We start from the raw sequence: 22,149 nt of genomic DNA, 5'->3' as shown, positions 1-22,149 counted from the left end.
GCATTCACACATAGGCTCAGACCTGCCACCTTACAGAAGCACATTCCCACTTGTGGGGCTGTGGTAGTACTATGGGTGCTTGGGCCAGCCGGGAAAGCATTTGCAAGTGTGCGTGTATCTGCAACTACTTCTTCTTATGATCATGCTGGCTGCTGTGTTTGGTAGGCAGGGCTTCTTCATGGGGTCTGAGCCTGGGCCACTCATTGGGACAGCAGCAGTATGATTGGCTCTCCCACCAGCTGGGAAAACATTTGCATGTAGGCCCAGGGCTGCCGTCACCCCTTCTCACAGTCACACTGAGGCACATTCCCACTTTTGGGGCTGCAGTGGTATTATGGGCACTCGTGCCAGCCAGGAAAACATTTGCATTCATGCATAGGGCTGCTGGGGAAGGGTAGAGGAGTGCTCTTCTATTTTCACCTGTTCCTGGGGAGTCAGTCCATCCACCTTCAGATCTACAGCTGCATGGGTCACTCATGCATCCTTCTGTACTGTGTGAGTGTCCTCTGTTTGTCATTGAATGCCCATTTAGTTATAGTTCCAAAGGGGAGAGACAAAGGGAACAGTTCACTCCACTATGTTGCTGATGCCATCCTGAAAACTATAAGATGTTGATGAAAGAAATTGAGCAAAACACAGATAAATGGAAAGGTATTCCATGCTCATGGATTGGCATAATTAACATTGTTAAAATGTGCATAATACCCAAAATGATCTATAGATTCAATACAGTCCCTATCAAAATTCTAATGGCATTTTTCACAAAATAGAAAAAATAATCCTAAAATGTGCATGTAAACACAAAAGACTCAAAATAGCTTGAACAATTTTCGGAAAGCGAAGCTAAAGTCATCACAAACTATATTACAAAGACTTCACACTGCATTACCACACTATAATGATGAAAACAATATGTTATTTCATTAAAAAGACATGCAGTTCAATGGAACAGATCGAGAGCCTAGAAATAAGCTCTCATATATATGGTAAAGTAATGTTTGACAAAGAGCTTCGAATATACAATGGGTAAAGTATAGTCTCTTCAATAAATGGTGCTGGGGAAAACTGGACAGCCACATGCAGAAGAATGAAGTGAGACTCCTATCTTACACCATACACAAAAAATCAACCCAAAATGGATTAAAAACAAATTTAAGACCTGGAACTGTAAAACTCTTGGAAGAAAACATAGAAGGTAAGCTCCTTGACATGATTGTTGGCAAGGATATTTTGGATTTGACATCAAAAGCAAAGAAAACAAAAGCAAAAATCAAGAAGTAGGACTACATCAAACTAAAAGTCTTCTGCAGGGCAAAGCTAACCATCAACAAAACAGAAAGGCAACCTTCAGAATAGGAGAAATGATTTGTAAATCTCTTTTGAGGGTTAATGGCCAAAATATATAAAGTACTCACACAAAACTATGGGGAAAAAAAAACATAAACAAACACCAAACAGTCTGATTTAAATATGAGAGGAAGAACTGAATAGACATTTTTCCAAAGATGACATACAAATGGCCAACAGGTACATGAAAAGATATCCAACCTCATTAATCATCAAGGAAATGCAAACCAAGTGCTCTAACTTTGTTAATTTCCATAAGCTTATTATATTTTATGTTTTTAAACATAAATTCAAATTTCTTTAAAATGACATGTAGAGACATACAAATTAATAGTATAAGTATAATTTATTAAAATAGATTTTAAATGGAATATTATCTTGAAATGCATTCTAAAAATTTTAAATGACCAAAGAAGATTAAGTCAAATTGCCTTAACATTGCATAAAGGTGATTATTTTAGATAATTGCCTGAGTAATTCACTCTGATAACCTCTTTTCCTCTTTGAAAACGTGTCTTGTTATACATGGAACCTAGTAACTATTTGAACTCAGTTAAATTTATATATAATGCTGGAGCTGAGAATCTGGGTACTGTGATTTCGTTTCTTCCTTCCTTTCTCCTTATCCAACTGTGTGAAACTTGGTTTTCCTTCTCCAAGGAGGTGGTCTATGAATTGGCTATAATCCTTATTCTCATTTTATATTTGGCTGATGATCAGCTGGAGAAATCTACATGCGAAGTAACTAATTTACAAGTCAGAATCCACTTTGCATGTCACAATAAAGATCTATATGACAATCTAAGATACCCATGTTTTTTATAAGAGAGTATTAATAGAACTGCTCTTAGGGGTCGGCCCCGTGGCCAAGTGGTTAAGTTCACACGCTTCTCTTCAGTGGCCTAGGGTTTCACTGTTTTGGATGCTGGGTGTGGACATGGGTTTGCTCATCAAGCCATCCTGAGGCGGGGTCCTACATAGCACAATCAGAGGCACTCACAACTAGAATATACAACTATGTACTGAGGGCCTTTGGGGAGAAGAAAATGGAAAAAAAGAGAAGATTGGCAAGAGTTCTTAGGTAGGTGCCAATCTTAAAAAACAAAAAAAATAACCACTCAATTATAGTAACACTTCTAAGACACAGCAGTTTTGAAGCTATTTCCCTTTTATCTATTTTACAAAGCAGAGAAGACTGCGGGAGTGCATGAGGTTAAAATTTAAACTATAAAATCATCTTAGAAATTCTTTTATAAAGATGGTATTATCGTAGTAATAATTGATTACAAGAATAAAAAATATATTTGTTCTATATATCCATGAATACAAATTCCATTAATCTGATAAATATGTATAGGTAATTTCTTTCAGAATTCAGATATACTGTCCTCAGATATTAACTTTTGCTGCTAATCTCCCACTTTTTTAAAAAAACTTCCCTGGTTTATTAATAGGTGAAATTGCCCAGCTTCTGGGGAACTTCATGGGCAAAAAATGAAAAATTATATCCTTATTTTTCTTAATAACAACAGTAAATAAAGCCTAATGGTCAAATGTCACTTTGTTATTGTCAATATGTAAAATACTTCTATAAAGTGTGCTGTGAATCGTGAGTATGCTTTTTCCTTATTTCTATGTATCTTTTTTCTTGGATGTAAATCTTCTCTTTGACAATTAACTCTAATTCTATTTCACAGGCCTGAATCCTCTGTGGAAAAACATGAATAAATGAATAAAGGGAGGTGGTCAGGTAGAACAACAACAACAAAACACTGGCATTGGCATTGCCCCCAGGAAGGGAATACGGCAGTGGGTGAGGTGGTTCTCCTCAGATGAGGCCATTTCCAGATAAGGCTGACATCTGCTTGGATCCACCTATTGGATTACCTCCTCTGCAGCTCAGTGAATAACCTTTTCATTCCTGAGAAGAAGAACCAGATAGTGTGGTACAAAAATCTACGGTAAGCATCAAGCATATTTTTTCTGTTACCATTTAATGAACTCTTAGTATGTAGACTTTGTGCTAAGCCTTATGAATAAAAATCGAAAAGAAGCTACTTTCCCCAAGGACCTGAAAGAAATAGGAAAAGCCAATTAGGGAACAGATAATTACATGTAATATGATGAGCTACTATATCAATCTATCACCTATGTATCTACCTATCACCTATATATCTATCTGTATTTATCCATATATCATATAGATATGTTACTCTCACATAAGGGATTAGGTTATTTTAACGTTGTTTAAACTTCCTTCTAGATTTTACCTCTATATAGATTATTGTCACTGGATTAGGTTGTCACCTGAAATAGTTGGAGGTTCCTACACCTGTCATTCTTATTAACCCAAGTCTGGAGACACAAACACAGAATCTCCCTTGGATTTCTGATTCAGATACAGAAGTAACTGATGATATGTAAAGGTGGAGACTGGAACCGCCTATTGAGAAACACATCAATATTTATTCCAAAATGATGTCTTTTGTAAAGCATAACAACTCATGTAATTTTAGGTGTTCAGGAGCAACAGATTAAAGAAAGCATCTCAAAATTCCTTTTGTGTTGACTTCTTCATCTTTTGTGCTTTCAATCTATTTCTAGCCATTTAGGCATCTGTAAATTATCCATAAAACATCTGCTATAGTTTATTGAGCATAATAGTAAGGAAATGTAAATCAGAAGAAAGCTAGCTTATTGTAAATTTTCTGCTCCATCAGAATTTTAGAAATAGCTTATAGATAATATGCTGTTTTTTATATTTATCCCAAATTTAAAAGTATTATTTTCATCTCATAGGGGATTTCTAGATCAACTCTAGGTTGCTTAAGATATGGGAACACATTTAAACATATTGATGCAGATTTCGGGTAAGAGTGATAGTATATTTCATTTTATTCTGGGGATAAGACTTTAATTCTTCTCATTTTTCATTTGTTTGTACTGTAATTTCCCATTATTCAAAGTCTAAGCAGTTTCAGAATGCTGACAAATAAGTCTTGCTTGATGAGAGGATACAACTTATTAAAAAGAAGCAGCAGCAATTTCAATCCATTAGGTTCCATTTTTATCAGCATTAAATGATACCTTTTAAGCATCCTCCTGGGTTTGGGCTAGGGATGCCAGACACAATACAAGATTCCCAGTTAAATTTGTATTTCATGTAAACAACAAATAACTTTTGTTTTAGTGTTAGTGTTTCTAAGCAAGCTACTTGTTTATCTGAAATTCCAATCTAGGTAGGTGGCCTGTATTTTTATTTGCTAAATTTGACAACCTTATACTGACATTATGCTGGTCACTATAAAAATTAATGTGAAATGTTATAGTCTCCACCATTAAATATTGTATTATATAACATAGTCGTATATGATAAGGATCACATAGAAATATATGGAAAGTTATCATCTTTGTCCTCACATGGTCTACAATTCAAAATACTTACTGACGAAAAGGAACTTTAAAATATTATATGTAGAAAATTCCATTATCTGGTAAATGTTGAAATAAAACCAAAGGAATGTTACCTTAATTGTATGTTATTAACGGGGCTTTTTTGTAAAAAATAATGAAACAATGTAATTAAAATGTTGCGACAAGGTTTGTTGAATGAGATTGCTCTGATGATTAAAATTAGCCAAGAAAGGCCTTGCAAGAAAAGTCAGATTTCTAATAATCTTGGAAAGTTTAAGAGAAGTAATTCATTATTACTCAAATTTAGAGTTCATTGTAGGTATGGCTGGAACAAAAAAATTAATTTACTTAAAGTTAAGTTACTACAGAAGGACCACATATGCTTAGGTTCAAGAGTATATAATGGTTCATTTAGTTCTACTTTGTCATATTCTAGACAGGTAGGCTTGGCAAATGGCAATTTTACAAAAACTGATCTATCAAAGCTACAAAGCTTGAATGAGGATCCAGCTTTGTTGACTGCAAGTATACTGACTCCAGCACAGGTTTTCTCAAACCATCCAGTGCTTTGTTCATTATACTACACATTTGTCAATTCAGCTTAACCCTAACCCTAACCCTAACCAACCCTAACCCTAACTTTTGGATTCTCAATCAGAAAGCAAAGGACTTCTACTGTAGCAATTAGGATTGTGTATAATTAGAACAAATTTCATAGAGATGACATTCTTAACTGAATAGAGGTAGAAATTATTAAATATAAGAAGGCAAATGGGGAACAGGAACAAATTCGTTATGCAACTATGATTTCTAAATGAAAAGCGCAAAATTTATAAACAGAAGAAAAATTGGAAAATAATGCCTGTCCTAATATGAAAAATGAAGGATGATACGCTGATTTTCTATTTTATTTAACAATTTTAAGTATTATCTGTTGTTTCACACTCTTACAAATTTAAAGCATGCTCCTTATAAAAATTTTTTAAAGATATATTAGAACTCAAAGGAGAAAATAAATAGCAGCATGATACACTGCTTAGTGGCATCTACTGGCAACATTTTTAAGTATAGATTTCCCATTTCTTTTCTATCTTTGTATGATTTTACGCTACACATTTCTTTATTTCAGCTTTATTGAAGTATAATTGATAAATAAAATTGTAAGATATTTAAAGTATACATTGTGGTGATTTGATATACACATACGTTGTCAAAGGATACTTCCCCTCTAGTAGTTAACACATCCATCACACCACACACACACACACACATATATTCACATATGATTGTTTGAGGGATGAGAACATTTAAGTTCTACTCTCCTAGAAAATTTCAGTTATACAATACAATGTTATCAACTATAGTCACCATATTATATATTAGATCCTCAGACCTTATTTATCTTATAGCTGAAAGTTTAAATCCTTTTACCAACCTCTCCCCATTTCTCCCACTCCTACCCCTTGGAAACGAATTTTCTACACTCTGTTTCTATGAGTTTGACTTTGTTTTCAAGATTCTATATAAGTGATACCATGCAGTAATTTTCTTTCTCTGTCTTGCTTATTCCACTTAGCATAATGCCCTTAAGGTCTATCTATGTTGTCACAAACGGCAAGATTTCCTTCTATTCCATTGTGTGTGTGTGTGTGTGCGTGTGTGTGTATGTGTGTATGTGTATCTATATATAGATATATATAGATTTATATCACATTTTCTTTTTTTAATTCATTCATCAGTTGATGCACACTTAGGTTGCTTCGGTAACTTGGCTATTACAAATAATGCCGTAGTCAACATGGGAGTGCAGATCTATTTTCAAGATCCTGTTTTCATTCCCTTTGCATATATACCCAGAAGTAGGATTGCTGCATTGTATGGTAGTTCTACTTTAAATATTTTGAGGAACTTCCATACTGTTTTCCATAGTGCTGCATCAATTTATATTCCAACCAACAGTGCAAAAGCATCCCCTTTTCTCCACACCTTGGACAAACTTGTTACTTTCATCTTTTTGATGATAGTCTTTTTTACCGGGGTGAGGTGCTATTTCATTGCAGTTGTGATTTGCATTTCCTTGGTGATTAGTTATGTTGAGCACTTTTTAATGTATCTGTAGCCCATTTACATGTCTTCTTTGGAAAAATGTCTATTCAGTTCCTCTGCCCATTTTATAGTCAGATCATTTGTTTGTTTCGCTTTTGCTATTGAGTTTTATGAATTTGCTGTTATTGAGTTATCCATTTTTGATATTAACCCCTTATCAGATATGTGATTTGGAAATTTTTCTCCCATTTTGTAGGTTGCCTTTTCATTTTGTCGATGGTTTGCCCTGCTGTGCAGAAGCTTTTTAGTTTGATGTAGTCTTTTTATTTAGTCATTCTCTACATAAACATATGTCTATGCCATTAATGAGATTTAAATAAAGTGATTATATTGAATGTATAATATTTCATTATATTAACAACAAATTACCCGATCCTTCATTTATGGACACACATTGTTTCTAATATTTCTGGTCCTTGGATATAATATAGCTATGAGCGTTCTCTGGGATAAAGTTTACCGTGGGACTTTTTTTAATGCTGAATGACTCTTTGCTTTTACTTCCCTAACTTTATTAGAATTTCTTTAAAAACATGATAATACATGTATATAATGAGGCCTAATTATGAAGCAAATATGAATAATCTTTCCTTTCGCCTATAGTCCAGATTGCCTATGGTCAACAATGTAAATAATTCTCTATGCTCATGTCAGTTAAATAAACATATTTATTTAGTCGTCTCTTAGTATCCATGAAGAATGGTTCCAGGAGCCCTGCAGATACCAAAATCCGCGGATGCTCAAGTCTCTTACTCGGCTCTCAGTATCCACAGGTCCCGCAACTGTGGATAGGAAGGCAGACTATATTTTCTTCTAGTTGCTTTTCTTCTTCTCCTAAAAACAAAACGTAGAGAATCTTCCTTCTGGCTCGTTCTTTACAGGGCTCTCTCCTTAAAATGCGGAGATGTATAACTACACAAGTGGAGAGGTAATTAATCATATCATATGGCTTCAGTACAAGAAGTTTATTTCATTCTAATAGAATGGATGAACCCATGAATGGGATACTGTAGATATCTATACATTTTTCCACATTTGCTTATCATAAGTGATGTTCAAACTTTTTCCTTTTTCCCACTTATACTTCGCTGAATTCTGACCCAATGCAATGCAATCAGATTTTTAAATTCAGAGTCTAAAGTAGACAGAATAAAAATGGATCTCAATATAGGCAGAAAATCAATGTAAGATATTTTTTGACTAAGCCTCTGTTCTCTCCATCCTTGACTTTACTGAGATCTTTGAGTGAACAGTAATGTTAATATTTTTCAATAAATCTTGTATTTCAGGTATTAAAAGATAAAATGTGATATGTTTTAGGATTACTTTGAAGATCATTTGATCTAAATTAGACATAGAAGCATGGAAAACTTATGACAACTGCCTACCTCTGACGTATCTTGTGTGGTTTCAACCAGACTGGTTCAAACATACATCAGTTTCTATGAGGTTATAAACCCAATGAGAAAGAGTCTTATGTCTATTTTTGTTTATGTACAGTATCTATTTCTATCCCATTACAAATATTGAGCTTCTTTCATGTGAGTCCAACAAATAGCAAAAGGTAGATTGTTGGCGGCTACCCAATCCTATTTCTGTGAAGAGAAGTTTTTTTAATTGAAAAAATGTTGAGAGGTGGGACCCAAAAACCTCAAGAAAAACTGTTAAATATCTTGATATATAGATTTTATTATGTGCTTTCTATCTTTAAATGTCATTTCATATAGGCTGTCATTTACATCCACCTTTGATTAACAGATACCTGTTATTTCCAGTATTATTCCTTTTCTTATTCCTCTGGTTATCTCGTTTCTTAACTTCCATATACCTATGTCTTCCTTTACTACATGCTCAATTCTCATGAGAATTTTCAATCTAGACTACTCAATTATATAATTTTTCATGAAAATATGTTGTCCCAATTTATTTCCAGAGTAATAGAGTATTACCTACACAAACCAGATGATATTAAAGACTTGTTATACATAATTCAATTAAATGGGGGCAGTTTTAATTTTTGCAAATCTGTTAGCAGTATGTGCAGTTATTGATTCACGTTTCCTCTGTGGTTTTGACCAAAGTAAATTAGTATCATATAACTGTAAGTAGCTTTCCCACTTTAGCCTAAGCCTGGACTTCTCATCAACTCTAGAAGGATAGTGGCAGAAATATCACTTCATTCACCTACCAACATCTTTGTGGGCTCTTCCTCACCATTGGGACAAGAAATCATCCAAAAAGCTCCATAATGTCAAAGGCTGCAGACTCTGAACCACATCCAGGTATTCTTTTTAATCTAAATGTTCTATACTATTTTAATGAAAATGAAATTTTAGTTGTTAATTTTATCTATCATCACTGCTGATTATGGTTATAACAGGGGCATAAATGTCTTATATTTTCTTTAATATTTCCAAGATATACCTAAAAGAGAGCTTTTAAATATAATTGACAGAAATAAATATGTATTTTCTGGCTAGATACAAGGTGTAGTCAATCAATTTAATTAGTTTTAGAAGAACTGCATGGGCCACTGAGTTGAAAATGTGATTTGAGTGTCTTCGATTTTATTACTACCGTATTATTTCTAGCGATCTTTGAAGAGAATCAACTTCTAATCTCATTTGCTTTACAAGGTTATAAATTAATTACATATTTTTTATGCTAAAAGAAACCACTGAGCAGACAGAGACAATCCCTATTGTGGACTTGGAACCCCCTCTTGCCCTTCCTCCTCCTCCTCCAGAGGATGAATGGGGCCCAATTCCTGAGCGCACCAAAGTGGACGGTAAAGTATAAATAACGAGATTTTATTCCTCTATGTTCTCTCTTTGTTATCTGAGGGTACACCTTCCCTTTATTTTACTACTCTCTAGTTGTTCTATTTGTGAATTTTTCTATTTAAACCAAATATAAATGTTGAAATATTTTCAAAATATATATAGAAGTAAAAAGAACTTTCTCATTTTGAAAGTCTCATGAATTAAGGGACATGTTTAAAGATAAGAAAGAAGCCATTTGTCCAAATGTAGTCTTGTTTCTTCATATAAAACTGAGAGACTTAACAAGATGATCAAAGTTTAAAATTCGGTAGATATGTAAAAGGACAAAAAAAAGTAAAATACTAGTACTCGATTGCCTCCTTTTGATTATAGTTAAACTTAGCATTATTTAGTTAGAATGGGGTCTCTCAACTTCAGCACTGCTGGCATGTTGGGCTGGATAACCCTGCTGTAGCAGATGTAGGATTGTAGGGTGTTTAACAACATCCCTGGCTTCCACCCACAAGATGCCAGTAACACCATTCCCTCTGTTATGAGACCAAAAATGTCTAGAGATATTTACAAATGCCCCCTGTGGGCAAAATTTCCTCTGGTTAATAGCTATTGAGTGATTTTTTCAGAGAATTAAAGAACGTTTTGGACATAGATTATTAATATAACCATTCTCTTTGATGGAGATTTTTACCTTGTTTCAAAAGTGCAATTCTTCTGTAACATACGGAAATATATGTTTTTTACACTGGAGTATATAAATTTATTTTTCTGGGAAATAGACGTAACACAAAGATTATAAACAATGATGTTGATTTTAGCTTCTAGAATGGCTATAACATTATTTTCGTGAAATTTAATAAAATTATAGATGTTTTAGGCCTAAAAGAAACATCATCTAGCTTAAACATTCCATGAAATTTACAGTAATTTTTTTTGTGAGGGGAACATGGTACTAGTCATGAAGTTCAACTAAAGAATTCCATCTTAATAATAACAGATTTAAAATAAGCATTTCTGCATTTGATCATATTAATGGGGATAATGTAATCTCAACTGAAATTTTATGCCTAGTATTTAGAGATATTTAGTAATACTTTGCATGTAAAATTTCACCTTTGCTGGAGGTCCCCAAGACCGCACTCAGGTTTGATGATACACTAGGAGAACTCACAGGACTCTGTCTACAGTTGTATTTAGAGCTCAGATTTACAACAGTGAAAGGATAACAAGCATCGTCAGCAAAGGGAAAGGCACATGGAGTGAAGTGTGGGGGAGACCAGGCTCAAGTTTCCAAGGGTCCTCTCCCAGTAGAGTCACACTCCCAGTAAAGTCATATGAGACCTCCCAGCAACAAGTTTTGACAATGTGTCAAATGTTGCCCACGGGGAAACTCGGAGAATTGGTGTTCAGGATCTTCATTGGGGGTTGACCACATAGACAGCCTCTGGCTGGCATGTAGCAAAATCCCAGACTTCCAGAAGGAAGACAGATGTTCACCACAAATGATATTGTTTTCACAAACAGTTTAGGCATTAGTGAGCCACTCTTCTTATGGTGGGAACCCTCCTGAAATCCAAGTTTCCAGACACCAGCCAAGGCCAACCTTGTAAGCAGTCCTTTGAGGATAGCAGTCAGGTCTGCTATGTTAACCCTTTTTCTACACATCCTCTTAAATGTTTTGTTTTTCCTCATTCAGCCTAATAGTTCATAGTAATTCACACACTGGATATTTTCTTTCAGGAAATTTAAGACATTTTAAGAACAATAATAAATGCAAAATAATGATATTATGATTTCAAATTACTGGAACTCACATTATCTCTGATCATCACTCATTCTGTTTCTTAGCTTCTCCTCTTCCCTTTGCTCTATATGGAACAATCCCTGCCATCCTGGGAGTCTGCAGCCTGCTGCTCTTGGTGTTGTGTGGATTCTTTGGTTATCAGTGTAAGTCCAGTTAATTAGAGGAAGGAAGAAATAGACTGTTTGTTAGATTATATTTCTTCAAACATTTTTCTGATAATCCTTTTTGGTACACAGTTTATTGCCACTGTGGATAGGGAACAGGAAAAAATGACATAAAAGTATCACAATCTTTTAGTATATGGATGAATTTGACCTTGTGAGTTCTCAATAACTACATACTTTTTTCAAGGGAGGCTACATAATTGAAATTTCTGCAGAAGATACTGATAGTAATGATTTATTAATATGATTATTTTGAAAATTACAACTTACTAAGAAATTTAGCTTGATGAATTTGCATCTGTCTTTACTTTGAAAATAGAAAGTAACTTCCTTTACAATTTGTTGCAATTTCTGTGCCTACAGCAGCCTAAATTGGATCAAGAGAATATTCTCTTTATTATTACAATTATTTGCAACTGGTTATTTAAAAATCGTAGTTTCTCATTAATAACATTAGTTTGAAACTCAAAATTCTATAATTTTGTTTAGGAAGTGAAATTCTGTACACTGTATCAACCAGTCATGATGCCAAAAGATTTATTTGATATTATTGTTATTGTTGTTGTTGTCTATTTGAATTTAATTGAACCATTGTTGTACCAATATAAACACATTCAGTCTTATAAGGTGTTGAGATATTTCAGCTTTAGGCATAGAATTTAGAAATAATAGTGCATAAATGAAAACATGCTTAGCCAAACATCTTTTTATAATTAGAACACATTTATGGGAAACTTTATTAAGTAAAAAACTATAAAAATTAAACTTCATAATCTAATTCAATACTGTTTCATAATTGCATATGTGTTTTACACATCTTGAATTCTCGTTCTTAGACTTTCAAAGTGTTCAGTCATCAGAAAGCAAGTTGAAGAGCCTTAATCAATGGATTGAGTCTTTCCAAAACAGAGCAGAAACATTTCTTCAGGTCCAAAAGGTTCTTGATGAAAACAAAGGTAATATTAGAGCTAGAATAAACTATCTTTACAGAATGCCATATTGTGTTTCTTTTCACAGCCTTAAAATGGTTCATTACGTAATGCAATAGGGAACTCTCTAATAAAACAGCATGGCAGTTTTGATGGCTTCTTGCCTCTTTTACTTTTCATGTCATCTTTTGAAACTGAGTGAATTTCACATTTATCAAGCATAGCTTCCTATATTAATTAATCAGTTTATTCAAGTTTATTCAATGCTTATTATATGCCAGCCACTAGGCTTGTGATTGACAACAAACACCACATGAACCCTACTCTCAGGAGGCTCAGAGAAAAACATGTAAACCAAAAATAAACCCAAGTGTCAAGGTGTGTAGTTGAGGTATGTGCAAGATGTTCAGGGGGCATGGAAATGGAAGAACTTAAATATCTGAAAAGTAATGGTATTTTCATAGTTTCTAAATGCCTTCCAAGGATAAGAGTTTAAAATACTAGACTAATCATAAAGCTTAATTTTTTGCTAATTAAATTTTAACATAAAAGTCTATGTTTATGATAACTAAATATTTTGTAAAGGCTTTGAATTCAAATATTAGTTTTTTCTTTTTCTTATGAGGTATCAAGATTATATTCAACAATTAAATCAGCATTTGAGAGTCCTTTAGTGATTGACCTTGTGAAAAGGCGGGTTTCTTTTTTTTTATTGAAATATAATTGAAATTAACATTTTTAAAGTTTGAGGTGTACAATGTGTTGGTTTGACACATTTATACATTGCAATGTAATTACTTCAATAGCTTTAGCTAACACCTTTATCATGTCACATAACAATCACTTCATTTTTGTGTTGAAAACAAGATCTGTTCTTTTAGCAACTTTGAATTTATAATACAATATTGTTGACAATAATCACTATGTTGTATATTTTTAAAGGTTGCTTTCTATGTAATTGGTGATTTCAGTGAAAGATGAAACTAATTCAGTAGGGAAGGAGATTGGACTAAAATTATTTGTATATTTTACCACTTGATCATTATCATTATTATGACTCTTAAAATAGTACAAAACTCAGATGTAACATGTGTTCTCATCTAATGTTAAGTCTTGATGTCCCATATAGAAAACCTGGAATGGCTCCGAAACCAGAATGAATATCTCATTGAGGCTTTAGAAGAACTAAAGGCCACGCAAGGTAATCTGGAAGTAAGAAAATTCTGAGTTAACAATAATTCTTAATAAGAGCCTCAATCTTTTAAGAGGGAAAACTTATGAAGCCATAAGGCCTTGTTTATGAGGTTCGGTGAACTTTGAAGTTTACATATTTTCTTTCCTAGGAGACAGGTGTGGACATTCTCTGAATCACTGGGTGCAATACAGAGACCACTGCTACCACCAAACCGTGGAAATGGTCTCTTGGTTAAACTGTTCTGATCTCTGTGTTTCTTTAAATGCTACATTTTTAAAGACACAAAGGAGTAAATTGACGGTGAGATTGTATTTCATTCTTTACTTCTGGGATACGAACATATCATAGGTACCAGGCAAAGGAAGGTCTCACTTGCCGCTCTAAAACAAGGAAAAGGGACACTGTCTTGCGTTATTTTTTTACTCATCTTTCCCAGGTGTGCTCCACTTCAGCACATCTTTCTCTTCCCAACACACCAGTAATGCCCTCACCTTGGAAACGCTGCATTTGCTATTCTCTCTGCATGCAATTTCTCTCAGATATAGCCATAGCTAACTACTTCACCTCCTTCAAGTATCGATTCAATTATCACCTTAATAAAGCTTGCCCGGACAACTCTATTTAAAATTGCAACCTGTGTATCAGTGTCCCACCAGATGCCCTCCTCTGTACTCTTAGTTCTTCTCACCCACTCTAAATTTTTTATGGCGCTCGTCACCTTCTTAAATACCATATTATTTATATGTACGTTGTTAATTTGTATGTGGCTGAAATTCCCCCAAAGCAGACATTTTTGTAATTTTTGTTCAATGATATATATCAAGCTCAAAAAATAGGCACAAAATTCAATAAATGATACAATGAGTTAAGAAAAGTAATTCATATTTTGGTGTGGTGTCTTCTTGAATATAAAACTTTCTGTTAGCTATCTATTTTTTATTCTTTGTATTTAGTTCCTGATTCGAGAAAAGTATAGACACTGCAGTAGTGAAATATTTTTGAGGTTTCATTTATCAGTGAGCATATATAGACTGCATTGTTTTTATTTTTGTAATTCTTTCCTTCTCACTGCATATTTTTCATCTCTAATATGCTTTTAGTATTAATATTTTTGTGTATTTTGGTTCCATTAAGAGTATCATGAAGTTACTTGCAGCAAATCATACTTGGCTTGGCCTATCTTACAAGGAAGAGGACAATAAATGGAAGTGGGAGGATGGCTCCTTTCCTTCTCCTGAGCTGTAAGTTTCTAGTATATAATCCGATTCCTTATTCCTTTTACAATGTCTTTTCCTTAAAGAGCTGGAGGAAATAGAGAAGATTACTGGGGACAAAAGGTAGATCTTTTAGATTGTTTTTTTGTTATTTCCTATTATACTGTCAACAATTTTATAAATCATAAAGTCATTTATATTTTTCATAATTTGTGTAAATATGCCTCTCTTATTAGATGATCTGCCTAATGATAATTTCAGATAATAAATATAATATGGGGAAGGACATCACTATATATGATTAATGACACATCTGTATTTATATTGGGAAGAATAACAGAATCGTTATTCCTCAGCCAAGGAATTTGGGCCGTTTTTATGGTTTAAATACATATTGCTAAATTGCCATACAGAAACATTGCTTTAGACAACTATGGCAAAAATAAATATATTAGCAAGCTGTTTCATTACTCTGTGTCCATCTTAATTCACATTTCAAATTTTTGATAATTTTGATAGCTGACTTTTTATTTTATTCTTTTACATTATATTCTTCAGCTGTTTAGTGAGGCTGTTTTTCCTATAACCTGTATCAATAATTTTGCCCATTTTATCACATTTATCTTTTATTTCTTGGTACAATTCCTTATATATTAAGTTTCTGCCCTCTCTTTCAGATACGTCTTGCCACTTTTTTCCTTCACTAATTTGCCTTTTGAGTTTATTTGCTTTTATTATGTGAACAAATGGTTAACACTTAAGTATACCGAAATTGCCTTTATTCATTTGAAATATATTTTGGGTTGTGACAGAGAATGCTAAGCATGTACATGTGTGTACGCATATAGATATAATTATATCTATCTCTCTATGTATATATTTCAATTAGGTGATCAGTTGCAAAGTACTGTTAAATGATTCATTATTCTTCCATCATTGATTTTAATGTCTTATTTGTCATATACTAAAATTTTAATATTCAAATAATTTAATGCCATTTAAATATTTCAAAATTTGTGTAAATATTTTATGTGTAAACATAGTTGAATATTTTCTTACACTTGACTGTACTATTGCCTCACATTGAGAATCTATTCTTACTTTCATGGTTGATCATTTTAGTTATTGGAATTCTGTGATTTGAAAGTTTCCCTCTACTTCAAACCTTATACAATGTTTGGTACATAGAATACTCAACAAGCAAGTTGAATTAATGAATAGAAGACTGTATGAAATATTTTGGCAATTTACTTCTCCTAACACAGTTAAAAATTCTTTTTTTTCTAATTCCTTTGATATTTTGAAAAGGAATCTGTTATGCGTTTAATAAATGAATAGATGAGCTATGCTTTTTTTCCAGACTGTCATAGATGACAGTTTTGCTCTAGAGCTGATGAAATGTAGCTTTGTTGGCATTGACCAAAAGTGTTCTTCATAATCTAGATCTCTAGTCAAGGACTAAATTCAACTGGAGTATTTGGTAACACCTACCCTATAGCATTTATGTCAGCAGAGATTTTGTAAATTGTAGTGCATAATTGAACAGAGGGAAGCGTCCTGATATATTACATATATATATATATATATATATATATGAAATACAGACACATATATGTACACATATACATTATACTCCAAATTTCATAAATATTTTTGCTGATGCAAATGTATTTACATTCATGTAATGTATTTACAACTAAAATATCTCTCCTCTAATTGTAGCTGTACATGCATAGTTGAATGGTTTCTATCATGCCAATCTGTACTTAAACACAATTTCATATCCCAGGTCATATTTCCCATTTTTGTGATAATTTTCGAATCAGACCATTCTCTTCCTCTCTATACAGATGTATTTTTCCCACTTATAATTAATCATCACATTTTTGTGAAGCTTATTACTTATATGCCTATCTCATTTTTTAAATAAATTTATGAACTCTTTGAAAAGAAGACAGTGCCTTGAGTTCCCCACAGCACCTGATACAATGAATTCATGTAGTAAGTTCTTAAATAACACTATTTAATTTGAATATAATGAGCATGACCAGTGACTTGTGTTTTCTTAATTTCTCAGGCATTTACTAGAGCCAAGACAGGATTTCCAGGGGAAGTGTGTGTACATAAATGCACACACCATTGGTACTGATAACTGCACCAGACCCTCTTCATGCATGTGTGAGAAGGCTGCCCCCCAAAAAATTATAAGAAGATTCAAAGAAATGCTATGAGGTTCACATCTCAATAATATTCCAGATTCAAGATCTGCCTGCCTTTATTCTATTGTTCTTTCATATTATTTGTAACATTTTTTTCATGGCAGAAACTGATAAATGAGTTTATAATAGAAGGAGGCAGGGTGTAAGATTACCAGAAAAGTATGCGTATCCCAAGAAACTTAGAAATTTCAGAACTGCTTTGATTTTGTGAGAATTATATAAGTGAACTAATAAACATATCATTTCTTATGAATACTTAGCCTTTTGGTTCTTTTTTATATTTTTTATTTTTAAATTTTTTTATTGAGTTCATAATAGTTTACATCAATAGTTGTACATTATTTCTTGTGTGCCATCACATAAGTGCTCTCCTGTGCCCCTTGTGCCCACCCCCCCCAACCCCCTTCCCCTGGTAACCACTGAAATGTTTTCATTGTCTGTGTGTTTGTTCATATTCCACATATGGTGAAATCGTCTGGTGTTTGTCTTTCTCAGTCTGGCTTTTTTCGCTTAGCATAATTCCCTCCAGGTCCTTCCATGTTGTTGCAAATGGGATGAATTTGTCTTTTTTATGGCTAAGTAGTATTCCATTATATATATACCACATCTTCTTTATCCAGTCATCAGTTGGTGGGCACTTGGATTGTTTCCATGACTTGGCTATTGTGAATGGTGCTGCAGTGAACATAGGGGTGCATATATTACTTTGGATTATTGATTTCAAATGGTTTGGGTAGATACCCAATAGTGGGATAGTTGGATCATATGGTAGTTCTACTTTTAGTTTTTCGAGGAATCACCATTCTGTTTTCCATAGTGGCTGCACCAGTTTGTATTCCCATTAGCAGTGTATGAGGATTCCCTTTACTCCACACCCTCTCCAAAATTTGCTATTTTTAGTCTTAGTGATTATAGCCATTTTAACTGGTGTAAGGTGGTATCTTAGTGTAGTTTCATTTGCATTTCCCTGATGCTTAGTGATGTTGAACATCTTTTCATGTATTTATTGGCCCTCTGTATATCTTCTATGGAAAAATGTCTGTTCATAACCTCTGCCCATTTTTTGATCAGGTTGCTTGTTTTTTATTGTTCAGTGTATGAGTTCCTCATATATTACGGAGATTTAACCCCTTTTCAGATATATGATTTGCAAATATTTTCTCCCAAGTGGTGGGTTGTTTCCTTGTTTTGATTCTAGTTTCTTTTGCCTTGCAGAAGCTCTTTAGTGTGATGAAGTCCCACTTGCTTATTTTTTCTTTTGATTCATTCGTCTGAGAAGACATGGTATTCGAAAAGACCCTTTTTAGTTTGATGTCAAAGAGTGTACTATCTATATTATCTTCCAGGAATTTTATGGTTTCAGGACTTATCTTCAAGTCTTTGATCCATTTTGAGTTTATTTTTTGTATGGTGTGCGATAACAGTCTACCTTCATTCTTTTGCCTGTGGCTGTCCGGTTTTCCCAACACCGTTTATTGAAGAGACTATCCTTTTGCCATTGTATGTTCTTGGCACCTTTGTCGAAGATTAGCTGTCCATAGAGGTGCGCTTTTATTTCTGGGCTTTCAGTTCTGTTCCATTAATCTGTGTGCCTGTTTTTGGACCAGCACCATGCTGTTTTGATCACTATGGCTTTGTAGTAAATTTGAAGTCATGCATTGTGGTACCTCCAACTTTGTTATTTTTTCTCAGGTTTACCTTAGCAACCTGGGGCCTTTGGTTGCCCCATATGAATTTTAGGATTTTTTGTTCTATTTCCATGAAGAATGTCATTGGGATTCATATTGGGATTGCATTGAATCTGTAGATTGCTTTGGGGAGTATGGACATTTTAACTATGTTTATCCTTCCAATGCATATGCATGGAATATCCTTCCATCTCTTTATGTAATTATCAGTCTCTTTCAGTAATATCTTATAGTTTTCATTGTATAAGTCCTTCACCTCCGAGGTTAAATTTATTACTAGGTACTTTATTCTTTTAGTGGCGATTGTAAATGAAATTGTATTCTTGAGTTCTCTTTCTGTAACTTTGTTATCAGAGTATAGAAAAGCACCTGATTTTTGTAAGCTGACTTTGTACCCTGCAACTTTACTGTGGTTGTTAATTATCTCTATTAGTTTTCCAATGGATTATTTGGGGTTTTCTATATATAAGATCATATCGTCTGCAAACAGCAAGAGTTTCACTTTTTCACTCTCTATTTGGATTCCTTTTATTCCTTTCTGTTGCCTAATTGCTCTGGTCAAAATCTCCAGTACTATGTTGAATAAGAGTCATGATAGAGGGCATCCTTGTCTTGTTCCTGTTTTCAGGGGGATGGCGTGCAGTTTTTGCTCATTGAGTATGATGTTGGCTGTGGATTTGTCATATATGGCTTTATTATGTTGAGGTAATTTCCTTCTATCCCCATTTTGTTAAGAGTTTTTATGATAAACAGCTGTTGGATCTTGTCAAATGCTTTCTCTACATCTACTGAGATGATCATGTGGTTTTTATTCCTCAATTTGTTGATGTGGTATATCACATTGATTGTTTTGTGGATGTTGAACCATCCCTGAGTCCCTGGTATAAATCCCACTGCCTCATGATGTATGATCCTTTTGATGTATTGCTGAATTCGGGTTGACAAAATTTTGTTGAGGATTTTTGCATCTATGTTCATCAGTGATAATGGCCTTTAGTTTTCCTTTTTTGTGTTGTCTTGTCAGGCTTTGGAACTGGAGAGATGTTGGCCTTGTAGAATGTGTTAAGAACTGTTTCATTTTCCGTAATATTTTGGAATAGCTTGAGAAGGATAGGTATTAAATCCTCTCTGAAAGTTTGGTAGAATTCCCCAGGGAATTCATCTGGTCCTGGGGTTTTATTCTTTGGGATGCTTTTGATTACTGTTTCGAACTCTTTACTTGTGATTGCTCTGTTCAGATAATCTGTTTCTTCTTGATTCAGCTTTGGGAGGTTGTAAGAGTCTAAGAATTTATCCAACTCCTCTAGATTATCCATTTTTTTGGCATACAGTTTTTCATAGTATTCTCTTATAATCTGTTGTATTTTTGTGGTGTCTATTGTTATTTCTCCTCTTTCATATAAATGAAAAATTATAAAATTTTGTTTATCTGAGCTTTCTTTCTTTTTTTCTTTCTCAGTCTGACTAGGGGTTTTTCAATTTTATTTATCTTCTCAAAGAACTAGCTCTTTGTTTCACTGATCCTTTCTACTGCCCTTTTGTTTCAATAGCATTTATTTCTGCTTTGCTTTGTATTATTTCTTTCCTTCTGCTTACTTTGTGCTTTGTTTGTTCTTCATTTTCTAATTCATGTAGGTGTGATTTGAAATTGCTTATTTGGGATTTTTCTTTTTTGTTAAGGTGTGCCTGTATTGCGATGAATTTCCCCCTTAATATGACTTTTGCTGCATCTCTTATGAGTTGGTATAGTATGTTATAATTTTCATTTGTCTCCAGATACTTTTTGATTTGTCCTTTAATTTCTTCAGTGATCCATTGCTTATTCAGTAGCACATTGTTTAGTGTCCATCTCTTTGTACCTTTCTCAGATTTTAAATTTTAATTAATTTCTAGATTTATAGCATTGTGATTGGAAAAGATGCTTGTTATTATTTAAATTTTCTTAAATTTATTGATGCTTCTCTTGTTTCCCAACATATAGTCCATCCTTCAGAATGTTCTGTGTGCACTTGAGAAGAATGTGCATTCTGCTGTTTTTGGATAAATTGTTCTATATATGTGTATTAAGTGCAACTGGTTTACCTTTTCATTTAATTCCAATGTTTCCTTGTTGATTTTCTGTCTGGATGATCTATCTTTTGATATGAGTGGAGTGTTTAAGTTTCCCACTACTATTGTGTTATTATTAATACCTTCTTTTAGGTTTGCTAATAGTTGCTTTATGAACTTTGGTGCTTCTCTGTTGGGTGCATAGATATTTATAAGTATTATTTCTTCTTGATGGAGTGTCCCTTTGATCATTATATACTGACCCTCTATGTCTCTCTTTACTTGTCTTAACTTGAAGTCTACTTTGTCTGATATAAGTATTGTGGCACCTGCTTTCTTTTGTTTTCTATTAGCTTGGTTTATCATCTTCCATCCCTTTACTCTGAACCTGTTTTTGTCTTTGGAGCCGAGATGTGTTTCCTGGAGGCAGGATATTGTTGGTCTTGTTCTTTAATTCATCTCACCACTCTGTGTCTTTTTATTGGAGAATTCAATCCTTTTACATTTAGGGTGATTATTGATGTAGGAGGGCTTAATGTTGTCATTTTATCACTCATTTTCCAGTTCTCCTGCATTTCCTTTGTTTCTCATCCTATGTGTTTTGGTCTACTTATTTAATTATGTGGTTTTTTATGATGTGTTTCTTTGTTTTCTCCTTATTTATGATTTGTGTCTCTGTTCTGCTTTTTTGTTTAGTAGTTGCCCTGAGGCTTGTATTCAATATCTTGTGTATAACATAGTCCATTTTCTGATGGCCTCTTATTTCCTTAGTCTAAACCAATTCAGTCCCTTTCCTCCTCCCCTCCTAAGTTATGTTTCTCATATCTTATCCAATCCTGTGTTGTGAGTTTGATTAAAATGGCAGTATTATGGGCTGGCCTGGAGGCACCGTGGTTAAGTGAACATGTTCCACTTCTCAGTGGCCTGGGGTTCACCGATTTGGATCCCGGGTTCGGACATGGCACTGCTTGGCAAAAGCTATGCAGTGGTAGGCATCCCACGTATAAAGTAGAGGAAGATAGGCACAGATGTTAGCTCATGGCCAGTCTTCCTCAGCAAAAAGATGAGGATTGGCAGTAGTTAGCTCAGGGCTAATCTTCCTCAAAAGGAAAAATGGCAGGATTATCTTTGTTTTTGGTGTTTTCTTTCCCTTTAGCTTAATGCTATACTTGAGTATTTGCTATCATATTATGATTCTGTCTGTCTGTTTATCTCCTTACTCTGTGTTTTGTGATGCCTTCCT

At 33.9% G+C, this 22,149-nt stretch overlaps 1 protein-coding gene across 1 annotated transcript; it reads left to right on the top strand.

The window, feature by feature from the left end:
- The first annotated feature begins 8,819 nt into the window (after positions 1 to 8,819).
- Positions 8,820 to 17,399, top strand: LOC139041559 (C-type lectin domain family 12 member B-like). The gene is made up of 8 exons (XM_070494381.1): positions 8,820 to 9,149; positions 9,539 to 9,655; positions 11,493 to 11,591; positions 12,449 to 12,568; positions 13,671 to 13,742; positions 13,885 to 14,036; positions 14,871 to 14,977; positions 17,028 to 17,399. Exons 1-8 carry the CDS (start codon positions 9,116 to 9,118, stop codon positions 17,179 to 17,181), a joined length of 855 nt encoding a protein of 284 aa, XP_070350482.1. The 5' UTR covers positions 8,820 to 9,115; the 3' UTR covers positions 17,182 to 17,399.
- Positions 17,400 to 22,149: the final 4,750 nt, after the last annotated feature.

Source organism: Equus asinus, chromosome 22, assembly GCF_041296235.1.
Source record: "Equus asinus isolate D_3611 breed Donkey chromosome 22, EquAss-T2T_v2, whole genome shotgun sequence".
Taxonomy (NCBI): Eukaryota; Metazoa; Chordata; class Mammalia; order Perissodactyla; family Equidae; genus Equus; species Equus asinus.
Note: the sequence above shows the minus strand (reverse complement) of the source record. Positions and strands in the feature narration are given on the sequence as shown.

Excerpts from the sequence above, each read along its gene's own strand:
- LOC139041559 (XM_070494381.1), top strand. The coding sequence starts at position 9,116 with ATGTCAAAGGCTGCAGACTCTGAACCACATCCAG. Across the intron at positions 9,656-11,492 it reads TGAGCGCACCAAAGTGGACG|CTTCTCCTCTTCCCTTTGCT; the intron begins GTAAAGTATAAA and ends TCTGTTTCTTAG. Across the intron at positions 14,037-14,870 it reads CACAAAGGAGTAAATTGACG|AGTATCATGAAGTTACTTGC; the intron begins GTGAGATTGTAT and ends GGTTCCATTAAG.